This window comes from Bombina bombina, chromosome 4 (genome assembly GCF_027579735.1).
Source record: "Bombina bombina isolate aBomBom1 chromosome 4, aBomBom1.pri, whole genome shotgun sequence".
Taxonomy (NCBI): domain Eukaryota; kingdom Metazoa; phylum Chordata; class Amphibia; order Anura; family Bombinatoridae; genus Bombina; species Bombina bombina.
The window spans coordinates 59,660,229-59,676,899 of NC_069502.1; the positions used below are offsets into that span (position 1 = coordinate 59,660,229).

At 39.3% G+C, this 16,671-nt stretch overlaps 1 protein-coding gene across 1 annotated transcript in view; it reads left to right on the forward strand.

Moving 5' to 3' along the window:
• The window catches only part of LOC128656867 (vomeronasal type-2 receptor 26-like), a 52,835-nt gene that overhangs the window by 27,617 nt on the left and 8,547 nt on the right, over positions 1 to 16,671 (forward strand). Inside the window, exon 4 of the mRNA XM_053711032.1 lies at positions 12,217 to 12,340. Within this exon, the coding sequence (XP_053567007.1) occupies positions 12,217 to 12,340 (124 nt within the window). The remainder of the gene's footprint in view (positions 1 to 12,216; positions 12,341 to 16,671) is intronic.

Genomic DNA, 16,671 nt, shown 5'->3' on the forward strand with positions numbered 1-16,671 from the left:
CTTCGGATGTCCTCTTCAGTTCCATCGGTGGCTCGGCTGAGTGAAGACGACTCAAGGTAGGATGATCTTCAGGGGATTAGTGTTAGGTTATTTTAAGGGGGTTTGGGTTAGATTAGGGGTATGTGGGTGGTGGGTTTTAATGTTGGGGGAGGTTGTATTTTTCTTTTACAGGCAAAAGAGCTGAATTCTTTGGGGCATGCCCCACAAAAGGCCCTTTTAAGTGCTGGTAAGGTAAAAGAGCTTTGAACTTTTTTAATTTAGAATAGGGTAGGGCATTTTTTTTATTTTGGGGGGGTTTGTTATTTTATTAGGGGGCTTAGATTAGGTGTAATTAGCTTAAAATTGTTGTAATATTTTTTAAATGTTTGTAACCTATTTTTTTTTTTTTTTGTAACTTAGCTTTTTTTCTTTTTTGTACTTTAGTTAGTTTATGTAATTGTATTTAATTGTAGTTATTTGTAGTTAATTTATTTAATTTATTTAATGATAGTGTAGTGTTAGGTTTAATTGTAACTTAGGTTAGGATTTATTTTACAGGTAATTTTGTATTTCTTTTAGCTAGGTAGTTATTAAATAGTTAATAACTATTTAATAACTATTCTAACTAGCTAAAATAAATACAAAGTTACCTGTAAAATAAATATAATTCCTAAAATAGCTACAATGTAATTATTAATTACATTGTAGCTATCTTAGGGTTTATTTTACAGGTAAGTATTTAGTTTTAAATAGGAATAATTTATTAAAGTATAGTGTAGTGTTAGGTGTAATTGTAACTTAGGTTAGTTTTTATTTTACAGGTTAATTTCTCTTTATTTTAGCTAGGTAGCTATTAAATAATTAATAACTATTTAATAGCTAGTGTACCTAGTTAAAATAAATTGAAAGATGCCTGTAAAATAAAAATAAATCCTAAGATAGCTACAATATAATTATTATTTATATTGTAGCTATATTAGGGTTTATTTTAAAGGTAAGTATTTAGTTTTAAATAGGATTAATTTAGTTAATAATATAAATATTATTTAGATTTATTTAATTAATATTTAAGTTAGGGGGTGTTAGGGTTAGTGTTAGACTTAGGTTTAGGGGTTAATAAATGTATTACTGTGGCGGCGGTGTAGTGGGGGGCAGGATAGGGGTTAATACATTTATTATAGGTGGCGACGGTGTAGGGGGGGGCAGATTAGGGGTTAATAAATTTAATATAGGTTGCGGCAGGGTCCGGGAGCGGCGGTTTAGGGGTTAAACTATTTATTTAGTTGCGGCGAGGTGCGGGATCAGCAGGATAGGGGTTAATAACTTTATTATAGAGGGCGGCGGTATAGGGGGGGCAGGATAGGGGTTACTAGGTATAATGTAGGTGGCGGTGGGCTCCGGGAGCGGCGGTTTAGGGGTTAATATGTATAGAGTAGCTTGCGGTGGGCTCCGGGAGCAGCGGTTTAGGGGTTAATATGTATAGAGTAGCTTGCGGTGGGCTCCGGGAGCGGCGGTTTAGGGGGTAATAACTTTATTTAGTTGCGGCGGTGTAGGGGGGACAGATTAGGGGTGTTTAGACTCGGGGTACATGTTAGGGTGTTAGGTGTAGACAGCTCCCATAGGAATCAATGGGATGTCTGGCAGCAGCGAACTTGTACTTTCGCTATGGTCAGACTCCCATTGATTCCTATGGGATCCGCCGCCTCCAGGGTGGCGGTTTGAAAACCAGGTACGCTGGGCCGTAAAAGTGCCGAGCGTACCTGCTAGTTTTTTGATAACTAGCAAAAGTAGTCGGATTGTGCCGCACTTGTGTTCGGAACATCTGGAGTGACGTAAGAATCGATCTGTGTCGGACTGAGTCCGGCGGATCGAAGCTTACGTCACAAAATTCTACTTTTGCCGGTCTATAGCCTTTGATAACTAAGGCGAATCAGCCTCGCCACAAATACGCTGCGGAATTCCAGCGTATTTGAGGTTGACGGCTTGATAACTAGACCCCATTATATGGAAGAAATGTTTGATTTATAAGTAATGTTGTTTTAAGATATAATGCACTGTCAATATAAGTCGTTTTAATTTATTGTAAAGAGAAGAATAAACCTTATGAGTTTTACTCAGGGATAGGCACAGACAAAGGCTGTGGTGGACATTTTCCAAAGTACAGACCTTAGTGAAGGACACCAAGGTACATTTGATATTATAAACATTATTTTATAGTGCTTAGTGTTATTATACTGATGCAGATACCACTGATCCTATAACCCGACCTCCTCTGGCTATACTCATGAGCCAGTGTCACTACTGTGTCTTTGTATATTGCTTGGTGTTATTATACTGATGCAGATACCACTGATCCTATAACCAGCCCTCCTCTGGCTATACTCATGAGCCAATGTCACTACTGTGTCATTATATAGTGCTGGGTGGTATTATACTGATGCAGATACCACTGATTCTATAACCAGCCCTCCTCTGGCTATACCCATGTGCCATTGTCACTACTGTGTCATTATTTAGTGCTGGGTGTTATTATACTGATGCAGATACCACTGATCCTATAACCAGCCCTCCTCTGGCTATACCCATGAGCCAGTGTCACTACTGTGTCATTATATAGTGCTGGGTGTTATTATACTGATGCAGATACCGTTGATCCTATAACCAGCCCTCATCTGGCTATACCCATGTGCCAGTGTCACTACTGTGTCATTATATAGTGCTGGGTGTTATTATACTGATGCAGATGCCACTGATTCTATAACCAGCACTTGTCTGGCTATACCCATGAGCCAGTGTCACTACTGTGTCATTATATAGTGCTGGGTGTTATTATACTGATACAGGTGCCACTGATTCTATAACCAGCCCTTGTCTGGCTATACCCATGAGCCAGTGTCACTACTGTTCTGTGTCATTATATAGTGCTAGGTGTTATTATTCTGATGCAGATACCACTGATTCTATAACCAGCCCTTGTCGGGCTATATGCATGTGCCAGTGTCACTACTGTGTCTATGTATAGATGGGTGTTATTATACAGATGCAGATACACATCCAGTATTTCACTCAGGCTTTATTTATTCCATAACTTATCACCCCAAAATCACTAGCAGTCTTTTGACAAGCCACTAACTTTATTCACACTACATATATTTTTTTTTATTCCTATTATTTAATCAGAAAGAAAAGATATACTTAGGTTGTGGCGGACACTGCAAGGGCTAGTCACGGACACCAGTGTCCGTATACGGACACCTTGCCTATCCCTGGTTTTACTATAGGTCATTTAAATTTAAATGACAGGCATGTCTGTTCGCGATGTAGATTTTGGTGACAATGAAAAATTACTCATTTGTTTTTATAAAGAAAAAAAGAAAACCTTATTTTTGCCATTTATAACAGGATAATAGTTCCTTGCTATATATGTCTTTGGTATTTAGGATTTTGTGTAAAGAATCTGTTGTACAGACAATGTTATGCATTAAGAACAAATACTGTTCATTTGTTTATTTTATTTCACAGAAATTACACAATAGATGATCATATATTTATGAACAATTTCTGGATATGTACGTCACTCGAGACTTCCGCCCCCCCTTTTTTGATCTACCAAATTGGACCCGAAACTGAACTTTTCTGTAACATATACCAGCCTAGTTATGATAGGCTGGCGAAAACACGTGACGTTAAACAGGATGGAATCTGGAACTCTCCACACAAAACACCAGTACTTTCCGGATAGGTTGGGGAAAGCATGTGATTTCAAATCAGACCTGAAATGGAACTCCTTACACCATACTACTCGTTTGAGGAATTTTAATGACCGATTCTTTTTATTGGTTATTTTACAATAGGGCTTATCTCATTGGTTAATCATTATGTTCATACCGAACTATTGAAATATAAATAAAACTAAACAAAAGCAACGGCATATCAAAAATGATAAATTTGCAATGAATTATATATTTAGTTAGAGATGAACATAATATATATAGGATGCTTTATAAACTAATAATTTTTGTAATAATTCCGATTGCAACTTAAGGAGTGAGTATATTGCACCATATTTACTGGGCTTTAACACATATAACAAGCCTTTTTCTCTTTATTATCAGAGAAATCTACATTTTCCAGAGACTACTATTGTTTTTTTGAATATATTAGAATGTCATCTAAATATACTATTGCACATATATCCCTAAGATCACAAAAAATGTCGTTTACAAATGCCTGAAATGTAGCTGGGGCATTACACAAGCCAAAAGGCATAACCAGATATTCAAATAATCCTTTATCTGGTTCTAAAGGCAGTTTTCCATTCATCACCTTCACAGATTCTTATCAGGTTATATGCCCCCTTTAGATCAAGTTTAGTAAACATTTTAGCATTAGTTAGTCTCTCTAATAATTCAGTTATTAATATCAATGGGTACCTATTTTTGACAGTGATGCTATTTAAGGCTCTATAATCGGTAATCGGCCGTAAAGATTTATCCTTATTTCTGACAAAAAACATGCCCGCGGCAGCTGAAGAGGTTGATGGTCTTATAAAACCTTTTTTAAGGTTGTCATCCAGATATTCCTGCAGGTGTTGCAATTCGCTTTGAGATAAAGGATACATTTTGCCGTATGGAATTGGTGCCCCAGGTATGGTTTCAATCGGGCAATCATAAATTCTATGAGGAGGGAGGTTTTCAGCCTCCTTTAAGTCAAAAACTTCCGATAAGTCTCTTTAAACTGAGGGATAAGTTTCAGCACTAGAAATAGAAGTATGTGAAAAATATGTGGATAAGCAGTAGTCAGATGGATAAGTTATTTGGTTTAATGTCCAATCAATGTGAGGGTTATGTAGTATTAGCCAAGGATAACCTAGAATAATAGTGTGAATACATGAGGGAATAATATCAAAGGTTATGTATTCCTTATGTCCTGAGTGTGAGGATACAAGTAATGGAACTGTGTTTTGTGTAATAGGACCCTTGTGAATAAAAGAGCCATCAATAACTCTAATTGGCATAGGAGTCTGCTTTAACACGCATGGTATTTTATTTACAATAGCAAAATTTTCATCCATGAAATACCCAAAAGCCCCAGAATCAATCATCGCTTCGGTTTTGATATGTTGCTGATCCCACTGTAAGAAAATATTAGAAGAAAAAAAAGTTGTAGTGCAATTTGAGATACATGCATGAGGAAAAGAAACTTCCTTACCCTTCTTTTGTCCTGCTAACAGGGGGCATGAGGATACTACGTGATTTGGGTTTGCACAATACAAACATAATTTTAATGTGCGTCTTCTCATTTTCTCTTCAGCTGATAATGGGCCTTTTATTGTTCCAATCTCCATAAGTATGTCAATATTAGGACTTTTTTATAATTCGGGTTGAGTGTCTTTCTAGGATTATACTCTGAGGTGGTCTTTTCAGCTCTCCTCTCACGGAATCTTCTATCAAGTGATATGCTGATTTTGATTAGGGCTTCTAACGTTTCTGGGATCTCTATTCGGGATAGTTCATCTTTTAGATATTCTGATAAACCTATACAAAATTGATTTTTTAGACTCAATGCGTTGCAGCCAGAATCTATAGCCCAAGTTTGGAATTTGGAGATGTACTGCTGCACTTTCCTTTTCCCTTGTCTAAGGGATCTGAGATTTGTGTCTGCAGTTAGTTGTTTATCTACATCATCATCATACAATGTAGACATTGATGTGAAGAAGTCGTCTACAGAGTTTAAGATTGCATGGTTAGTTTCATAACTGTTGGCCCATACTCTGGGCTCACCTTTTAAAAAAGAGATAATTGTGCAAACTTTTAATCTATCATTTGTGTAAGTTCTGGGCTTCATGGCAAAATACATCATGCAAGAGATTCTAAATTCCCTAACATCGGATCTATTTCCTGAAAAAATAATTGGAGGATTTACTAGAGGTTCAGGTGTCACTGAATTTCGTGCTGAAACATTTAATAGTCATTTAATAATCCCTTTAATATGCCATTTTCTTTCTGAAGCTCATTTAATACTTGGCCCAGAATATCTACCTTTTGGTTCAATGTAGTAATATGGTTTGAAACCTCAATAGGGTCCATGCTGTGCAAGTGAGTTTCGATTTTAAAAAAAAAAATACCATTTTTTTTATAGGCTTAATTATACTGCAATATTTTGCTAGAAAGACTAATTTATAGCCTTATATTAAAGTTTTGTGGTTGAGTATTGGAATGGACAACAGAAATATTGAGAATTAATGTTGTACTGAACAAAGCGTTGATGTTGCTTTAAATTTGTAACTGTTTGTTACAAATCTAAAGCATTGACTAAAAATAGCTAAGTATAATCTTAATTGGAGTTCAGTTGGAATGGCAGCAAAGTTTAACTTCTAGATTATATTTAAATAGACAGGTATTGTTCATACAAAAACTAAGCAGAAAAAAATAAAAGGTACCATGCAAATACAAATTCAAGATAAAATACTTGCAAAAACGGAAATTGAATCAAAAATAAAGAAATACTTCAAGTATATGTTAAGAATATTAATATGGTTAAAGGAATTTGTGTACACACTTAAAGTTTTACCGGTACCGGTTCCTGGAGCAGTTAGTCTTTGAGTGATTCCAGGGAGAGCTGACAGTTGTTTGATACCGAATTGAGTTCCAGGAGTAGCAGGCAGAATCTGGCTAGATGTGTGAGGAGGAGGAGTAGCAAGACACCTGTGAATGTTGCACTTGAGCAGAGTTCAGTTATGTGGAAATACATTTCAATTTAGAGTTCATATAAGTGACAAATATCAGAGAATAAGAAAGGTTCTTAATACAGGCTTGATAGGAGGAAATCTTACCCTTAGGCAATGAGCAAATAATCAAGCAAGGAATCAGTGAAAATGGTTATGTTAAATAGGGTAAAACATAAGAGAGGTGGAGTCTAAAACAACCAAGATGGTTACCTTAAAGGAGAAGCCAGATACATAACAGATATCAACTCTTTTACAAAGCGACCCCCCCCCCCAAAATAAAAACCTACCTAAATAAACCTAAGATAACCATTGCCCTGAAAAGGGCATTTGTATGGGCATTTCCCTTAAAAGGGCATTTAGCTATTTTGCCTTGCCCTTAAAAAGGCATTCAGCTCTTTTATGAAACGCCCAAACCCTAAGCTAAAAAAAATCCACACAAATACCCCTTAAAAACCTAACACTAACCACCGACGATCCACTTACAGTTATTGAAGTCCGGACATCCATCCTTATCCAGCTGGCAAAGTTCTCATCCAAGCGGCAAGAAGTCTTCATCCAGGCGGCCTCTTCGAGCTTCATCCAGCCGGCAAAGTCCTCATCCAAGCAGCAAGAAGTCTTCATCCAGGCGCGGAGTGGGTCCATCTTCAAGACATCCAGCGCTGAGGATCCTCTTCATACGGTCGCCGTTAAAAACTGAAGGTTCAATGCAAGTGACATCATCAAAGATGGCGTCCCTTGCATTCCTATTAGCTGAAAGATTTCTATCAGCCAATAGAAATTAAAGCTGAAAAATCCTATTGGCTGATCAAATCAGCCAATAGGATTGAGCTTTTATCCTATTGGCTGATCCAATCAGCCAATAGGATTGAACATATTGGATCAGCCAATATGATTTTTTTAGCTTTAATTCCTATTGGCTGATAGAAATCTTTCAGCCAATAGGAAAGCAAGGGACGCCATCGTTGATGATGTCACTTGCATTGAACCTTCAGTTTACGGTGGAGACCGTATGAAGAGGATGCTCCGCACCTGATGTCTTGAAGATAGACCCACTCCGTGCCGGGAAGATGCCACCTGGATGAAGACTTCTTGCCGCTTGGATGAGGACTTCACCGGATGGATTTTTTTTTTTAAATTTACACTAATGTTACACCAGATATGAGTGTTGGCAGTGAGCAAGTAGGCACAGTATATGCTGTGAGCCTCACACACAGGATGACAGGCAGGCAAATGCAATTAGATTACAAAAAAAAAAAAAAAAACTACTGAAGTTCTAGCCCTAAAAAGGGCTTTTTGGGCTGAAGTTCTAGCCCTAAAAAGGGCTTTTTAGGTTGCAGTCCTTACAGCAGAGATCAGATGAGTCCTTCAGGACTGTAGTGGACACTGAATACACTAGCCTAGCTATCGATTTCCCTATTAAATCAGCAGCAGCTACACTGTCCCTCCTCTCAATAAGAATGCAGCTTCCAAATAAATCTAAAATGGATGCTGTCCAGGAGGTGGGAGGGTCTGGGAGGGAGGGTCTGCTGCTGATAGGCTGTAATGTGTCTTCTTACTGTGAAGTACAGAGCGAATTCCAACTAAGGGAGAGTTGATCTGACCAGAGGGAATTCCTTCTAAGGGAGAGTTGAGATGACCAGAGGGAATTCCTACTAAGGAGGAGGTGAGTTGACCAGAGGGAATTCCTACTAAGGAAGAGATGAGCTTACCAGAGGGAATGCCTGCTAAGGGAGAAGTGATCTGACCAGAGGGAATTCCTGCTAAGGGAGATATGATATGACCAGAGGGAATTCCTGCTAAGCAAGAGGTGAGTTGACCAAAGGGAATTCATTCTAAGGGATAGGTGAGCTGACCAGAGGAAATTCCTGCTAAGAAAGAGGTTAGTTGACCAGAGGGAATTACTGCTAAGGGAGATGTGAGCTAACCAGAGGGTATTCCTGCTAAGGGAGAGGTAAGCTGGCCAGAGGGAATTCCTTCTAAGGAAGAAGTGAGATGATCAGGGGGAATTTCTGCTAAGGGATAGGTGATCTGACCAGAGGGAATTTCTGCTAAGGAAGAGGTAAGTTGACCAGAGGGAATTCCTAATAACGGATAGGTGAGCTGTCCAGAGGGAATCCCTGCTAAAGAAGAGGTGAGTTTACCAGAGGTAATTCCTGCTAAGAGATATGTGAGCTGACCAGATGGAATTCATGCCAAGGAAGATGTAAGCTGACCAGAGGGAATTCCTGATAAGGGAGAGATAAGCTAACCAGAGGGAATTCCTGCTAAGGGAGTGATTATATGACCAGAGGGAATTCCTGCTAAGGAAGAGCTGAGTTTACCAAAGGAATTCCTGCTAATGGATAGGTGTAAAGTCTATTTAAACTATGTAAGTGGAACGCAACTGCAGATCAATTATTGTTTTGTATCACCAGGGTTTTTGGGCTATTTAGGTGAGCATAGACCAGTAAACCTGTGGTGAATTAATATTAAGTTAGAGGTTCAATGCTGTTAGTACTATCACAACATGAATCCTTCTAAGCACAATATTTCCAATACTGTTAGACTGGCACAGTATGGAAAAAATAATGAAAAAATGATAGAAGAAAAATATGCTTCTAATTTAAAGAACTTGAGAGAACAAAAATTATTTTTTAAGCTTACATTAAATAAACATGTAATGCAGGAGAGAGTTGGTTAATCCTTGTAAGAAGTAAGCTTGGTTTGCAAGAGATATACTTTTAACAAAAGCACAGAGAATGCTTCAGTTGTCTTGTAGCTGCTACTTTGTAACTGTGTTTATTGAGAGCAGCTGCTGCAGAGTAAGAGAGGAATTTGGCAAGATGCCCAGACTTGCAGTTGCAAAACCAAGTAACAGTTTTTATTTTGAAATAGTTAAATCCTCTTCAGTTCAAGCTTGTAAACTTAGAGCTCAAAGTCTTGTTCTTAAAGCAGCATATATATTATGAAGTGAGAAAGGAGACAGTGATTCCCCAGTATGAAATAGTGTCCAGAGTAATTTAGAAAACTGCAGTGCCTGTCAGCTCCAGTTAAATTAAGAGAGATGCTGTAAGTGTACAATAACAATTCAGCAGTTAAGTTCTCAAATAGTATGCAAGGAATAAAATTAAGAGGTAACTTAGCTGTAAGTCCAAGGATGCAAACAGGATATTTCAGGGGATGTAATCCTTGTAGAAAATAGTCCAGAGTAATCCAAGCAAACAGTCCTTTGTGAAAGCAGTTGGTTTGAGAAAAACAATGCAGCTCAGAGACTGTGTGTAAGCTGTTACTCCTGCTAATGAAAATAACTAAGCACCTGTTTGCTGACAGGTGGAGCCTTAAGTAACATGAAAGTGAGAGAACCATGTGATGAGAAGTGAGAGAAGTAAAACATGAAATGGAATCCTGACAATAGGTGAGCTGACCAAAGGAAATCCCTGCTAAGAAAGAGGTGAGTTGACCAGACGGAATTACTGCTAAGGGAGATGTGAGCTAACCAGAGGGAATTCCTGCTAAGGGAGAGGTAAGCTGGCCCAAAGGAATTTCTTCTAAGGAAGAGGTGAGCTGATCAGAGTTAATTTCTGCTAAGGGATAGATGATCTGACCAGAGGGAATTTCTGCTAAGGAAGGTGGGGAGTTGACCAGAGTGAATTCCTAATAAGAGATAGGTGAGCTGTCCAGAGGGAATCCCTGCTAAAGAAGAGGTGAGTTGGCCAGAGGGAATTCCTGCTAATAGAGATGTGAGCTAACTAGATGGAATTCCTGTTAAAGGAGAGGTAAGCTGACCAGAGGGAATTCCTGCTAAGGGAGAGGTGATCTGACCAGAGGGAATTCCTGCTAAGGGAGAGGTGATCTGACTAGAGTTAATTCATGCTAAGGGAGAGGTGATCTGACCAGAGGGAATTCCTGCTAAGGGAGAGTTAAGCTGACCAGAGGGAATTCCTGCTAAGGGAGAGGTGATCTGACCAGAGGGAATTCCTGCTAAGGGAGAGGAGATCTGACTATAGTTAATTCATGCTAAGGGAGAGGTAATCTGACCAGAGTGAATTCCTGCTAAGAGATAAGTTAGCTGACAGAGGGAATTCCTTCTAAGGAAGAGCTGAGCTGACCAGAGGGAATTCCTTCTAAGGGAGAGGTGATCTTACCAGAGGGAATTCCTGCTAAAGGAGAGGGTATCTGACCAGAGGAAATTCCTGCTAAGGAAGAGGTGAGTTGACCAGAGGGAATTCCTACTAAAGAAGAGGTGAGCTGACCAGAGGGAATTCCTACTAAGGGAAAGGTGATCTGACCAGAGGGAATTCCTGCTAAGGGAGTGGTGAGCTGACCAGAGGGTATTCCTGCTAAGTGATAAGTTAGCTGACAGAGGGAATTCCTGCTAAGGAAGAGGTGAGCTGACCAGAGAGAATTGCTACTAAGGAAGAGGTGAGCTGACCAGAGGGAATTTCTGCTAATGAAGAGATGAGTTGACCAGAGGGAATTCCTGCTAAGGGATAGGTGAGCGGACCAGAGGGAATCCTTGCTAAGGAAGAGTTGAGTTGACCAGAGGGAATTCCTGCTAAGAGAGATGTGAGCTGACCAGATGGAATTCATGCTAAGGAAGAGGTAAGCTGACCAGAGGGAATTCCTTATAAGGGAGAGGTAAGCTAACCAGAGGGAATTCCTGCTAAGGGAGAGATGATATGACCAGAGGGAATTCCTGCTAAGGAAGAGGTGAGTTGACCAAAGGGAATTCCTGCTAAGGGATGGGTGAGCATACGAGAGGAAATTCCTGCTAAGAAAGAGGTGAGTTGACCAGAGGGAATTACTGCTTAGGGAGATGTAAGCTAACCAGAGGGAATTCCTGCTAAGGGAGAGGTAAGCTGGCCAAAAGGAATTCATTCTAAGGAAGAGGTGAGCTGATCAGAGGTAATTTCTGCTAAGGGATAGGTGATCTGACCAGAGGGAATTTCTACTAAGGAAAAGGTGAGTTGACCAGAGTGAATTCTTAATAAGAGATAGGTGAGCTGTCCAGAGGGAATCCTAGACTAAGGAAGAGGTGAGTTGACCAGAGGGAATTCCTGCTAAGAGAGATGTTAGCTGACCAGATGGAATTCATGCTAAGGAAGTGGTAAGCTGACCAGAGGGAATTTCTGCTAAGGGAGAGGTAAGCTGACTAGAGGGAATTCCTGCTAAGGAAGAGGTGAGATGACCAGATGGAATTCCTGCTAAAGAAGTAGTGAGCTGACTAGAAGGAATTCCTGCTAAGGGTGAGTTGAGCTGACCAGAGGGAATTCCTTCAAATGGATAAGTTAGCTGATCAGAGGGAATTCCTGTTAAGGGATAAGTTAGCTGATCAGTGGGAATTCCTGCTCAGACATAGGGTTGTATGTACACAAATTCCTGTAACATATACATTTCAAAACAAGGGTTTGAATATTATTAGTGCATAACAATTGACACTGGTCCCCTAGCACGCTTGATGTGTATAAAAGAGCATTGTCCTGCTGTATAAAAAGATTATAATCTAAAAAATCTATATGTATTTCTAGGCTCCTCGTTCCGTGTGTACTGAAAGCTGTTTTCCTGGATTCAGGAAAGTTATTCTGAAAGAGCAGAAAAAGTGCTGCTACGGCTGTGTCCCATGTCCAGAGGGAGAAATCACAGTCACATTTGGTTAGTAATTACTATTCCCTGAAATAGAGAAGAAAATACATTTTATTTACTCCTGATAAAGTAATCAATATTACATTTGTAATCATAAATATTATTCATGCCATTATTGATCAATCAACATCACCAATGAGATCACTGATTAGCAATGACAATATATAATTGTCGCTATATATTTTCACAAAAACATGATTTATACTCATCAAGCAATGACTCTGCATTGGCTTTGTCATCAACTTTCTGTAATGAAGATTGTCAGTGAATTGTTTAGTTGCACAAGATGTACAAATAGGTATTACAATTGTATTGTATATAAATACTTGTGCTGATATATATATATATATATATATATATATGTGTGTGTGTATATATATATATATATATATATATATATATATTATTTTATTTTTTCTGTGGCAGAATGTATAGATGTGCTATATAGTGATCTACTATGAGTAAATAAAAACAGATTCTCAGTAAAGAATTTATATCTTTATCTCTTTCTATCTCTCTCTTTTCATTCTCTCTCACTTTCTCTCTCTCCTTCTCTCTCTTTAACTGTCTATCTCTCGCTGTCTCTCTCTCCCACTCTCTCTCTTTCACTGTCTCTCTCTCCCTCTCTTCTCTGTCTCTCTCTCTCTCTTTCACTGTTTCCCGCTCTCTCTCTTTTTGTGTGTGTGTATATAATTATTTATATTTAATATATATTATATGTGTTTTGTATTAACCACCTTTGTAAACTCCCAAATATTAAGTTCTGGTAAAGGGCCATTTTTTTATTTTTGGTTTTATAATCTTTTATTGAGGTTATGTAAAAGAGAATACGTATTATAAACATCCAATGGTGTACATGTCAAAATATCAGTTAAACACAATGATTTAAGCAATATGTAAGATAGTTGAAAAGATATGGGGGCCAATTTAACAATCTCCGTATTGGTCCCAATGCCTCTGTTTCCTCACGAGCCTTCAGGCTCGCCAGAAACAGGAATTAAGAAGCAGTGGTTTTAAGACCGCAGCTCCCTAACTCGTCCACTGCCTCTGAGGCTGCAGGGGGCGGCATTACACAAGCAGTTCACCAAAACTGCTTGTGCAATGATAAATGTGCTACATCGATGTGCTACAGAGGATCATGTCCGTCCGCACTATGATAAATCTACCCCATGGACTACTGAAACCTCTATTTTTCATTTTTAAAGGCTATTATAAATGACTAATTGGCTGGCCACTTGTGGACCTATTGATGTTGGTAAAACTAGTGGATCATGATAGTCATATTTGCGACCTTTGTAGGTCTAATGACACTTAGTAAGTATAAACATGTAATTGTGATCATAATAGTAAGGTATAAACTTGTATTTCTATCAGCGGATAAGCACCGCTTCTGGTGTTGTAACATAAAAGAGATGAGTATATAATATCTTTAATCTCAAAAAAGACTTAGGGGCCTATTTATCAAATGTCTGTTGGACATGATCCGTTATTATGGATCATGTCCGATAGACATTGCTGAATGCAGACAGCAGACACTCTCCGCCTTCAGAATTGCAACAGCAGCTCTTGTGAACTGCTGGTGCAACACTGCCCCCTGCAGATTCCCCTGCAGATTCGTGGCCAATCGGCTGCTAGCAGGGGGTGTCAATCAACCTGATCGCATTAGATCACGTTGATTTCCAGCAATGTCTGTCCATCTCCACTGAGCAGTCGGACAGGTTATAGAGCTACATAACTTGTGTTTCTGTCGAGCCTGGGGGGCTCGCTAGAAACACGGCCCTCCAAGCTACATACGGAGCTTGATAAATTGGCCCCTTAGAATCATAAGTATATAGGTCTGCAGAACTAGATAAAAGTATTGAACTTATGAATCTACATTATAGAAGGGGGGTCTATAAGGTTATTTAAATGACAGATAATATAGAATATAGTTACATAACAGGGTAATATCTTACAAAAACACAGAGCTATATATCTGCGTAGTTAGAGGCATGGGTAAAACTTATAAACAGGAGCTGATAATTGTTGGGTATCTGATTACATAGATAGGCGGCTCATGGGGTTAGTCACAAGGTTAATATCGCAGTCTGGGGTCCATAGTTTTGCATAGGGCAGGAGGCAAGATGTCAGAACATTTAGAGTCCGTTCCTACCTATATTCAATAAGCCCCAATCTCTGGTCTTTTACATACACAAGTAGAGCACAGTGTGCCTGAGCGTGTGTAACATGTATAATTAGCCCCAATCTCTGGTCTTTTACATACACAAGTAGAGCACAGTGTGCATGAGCGTGTGTAACATGTATAATTAGCCCCAATCTCTGGTCTTTTACATACACAAGTAGAGCACAGTGTGCATGAGCGTGTGTAACATGTATAATTAGCCCCAATCTCTGGTCTTTTACATACACAAGTAGCACACAGTGTGCATGAGCGTGTGTAACATGTATAATTAGCCCCAATCTCTGGTCTTTTACATACACAAGTAGCACACAGTGTGCCTGAGCGTGTGTAACATGTATAATTAGCCCCAATCTCTGGTCTTTTACATACACAAGTAGAGCACAGTGTGCCTGAGCGTGTGTAACATGTATAATTAGCCCCAATCTCTGGTCTTTTACATACACAAGTAGCACACAGTGTGCATGAGCGTGTGTAACATGTATAATTAGCCCCAATCTCTGGTCTTTTACATACACAAGTATAGCACAGTGTGCCTGAGCGTGTGTAACATGTATAATTAGCCCCAATCTCTGGTCTTTTACATACACAAGTAGCGCACAGTGTGCCTGAGCTGTGTAACATGTATAATTAGCCCCAATCTCTGGTCTTTTACATACACAAGTAGCACACAGTGAGCCTGAGAGTGTGTAACATGTATAATTAGCCCCAATCTCTGGTCTTTTACATACACAAGTAGCACACAGTGTGCATGAGCGTGTGTAACATGTATAATTAGCCCCAATCTCTAGTCTTTTACATACACAAGTAGAGCACAGTGTGCATGAGCGTGTGTAACATGTATAATTAGCCCCAATCTCTGGTCTTTTACATACACAAGTAGTGCACAGTGTGCCTGAGCGTGTGTAACATGTATAATTAGCCCCAATCTCTGGTCTTTTACATACACAAGTAGTGCACAGTGTGTATGAGCGTGTGTAACATGTATAATTAGCCCCAATCTCTGGTCTTTTACATACACAAGTAGCACAGTGTGCCTGAGCGTGTGTAACATGTATAATTAGCCCCAATCTCTAGTCTTTTACATACACAAGTAGTGCACAGTGTGCATGAGCGTGTGTAACATGTATAATTAGCCCCAATCTCTGGTCTTTTACATACACAAGTAGCGCACAGTGTGCCTGAGCGTGTGTAACATGTATAATTAGCCCCAATCTCTGGCCTTTTACATACACAAGTAGAGCACAGTGTGCATGAGCGTGTGTAACATGTATAATAAGCCCCAATATCTTGACCTTTAAAGTCGTCAAGCTCCGGCCCTCAACAATCACAAACCCACAATCCCCCTTATCATACCTGAAATAAGACACAGGACACATAACTTTGGTAAAAAATTGGCTGCAGCACTTTTATTAAATAACCATTAAGCCTTTAATTATTAATAAATACAACCTTTAAACTGAACATAAACACAATGTTCTTAAATAACTTAGACCTTAAACCCATTTAATACCATACTGAAACATCCCCTAGCGGTGCTAGTTCCCTTATTAATTAGCAACATGGCCGTTACTCAAACTGGACTGAACTATGTACTCGCTGAGTCCGTTACCAACCTCACTTCCACTTTAATAAGGAACACCTTGCCCCTATAAGAACCCAATTGCACACTCACCCTATGGAGAGGCAACTTGTTCAAACCCCCAATTCACTTGACCATATTCCTTTCCTTTGCTGTCTGAGAACTAGCACCCCCGCCACCGACTGGTCTGATGAAATCAGCCCAGTCCCGCCAACCCCAACATTTTCTCAAAGATTCCTTAAGGTCAAATAAAAACAGCTGCAGGCCAAATTGATTAAAATGTACCCCCTCCCTCAAATAAAACTCCCCAGAACCCTCCACCTCAAAATCTGTAAGCAACCGCACCCCCCAAGTCTTCTAATGAAAGAACCTATTAACTTATTAATTTTTCTGCGACTCCACTCCAGCCTATCATAGTCCCAAGCCACCCTCCAAATCAACCATGGCGTAATCTGAGACCAAATAATTCTCAAAGTAGGATGAAGATCCATAATTCTCCCCAAATCCCTCTTGATTCTCCTAACCAGCTCCCTCTGGGACAGAAAACCCAAATCATTACCCCCCAAATGCACAATCAAC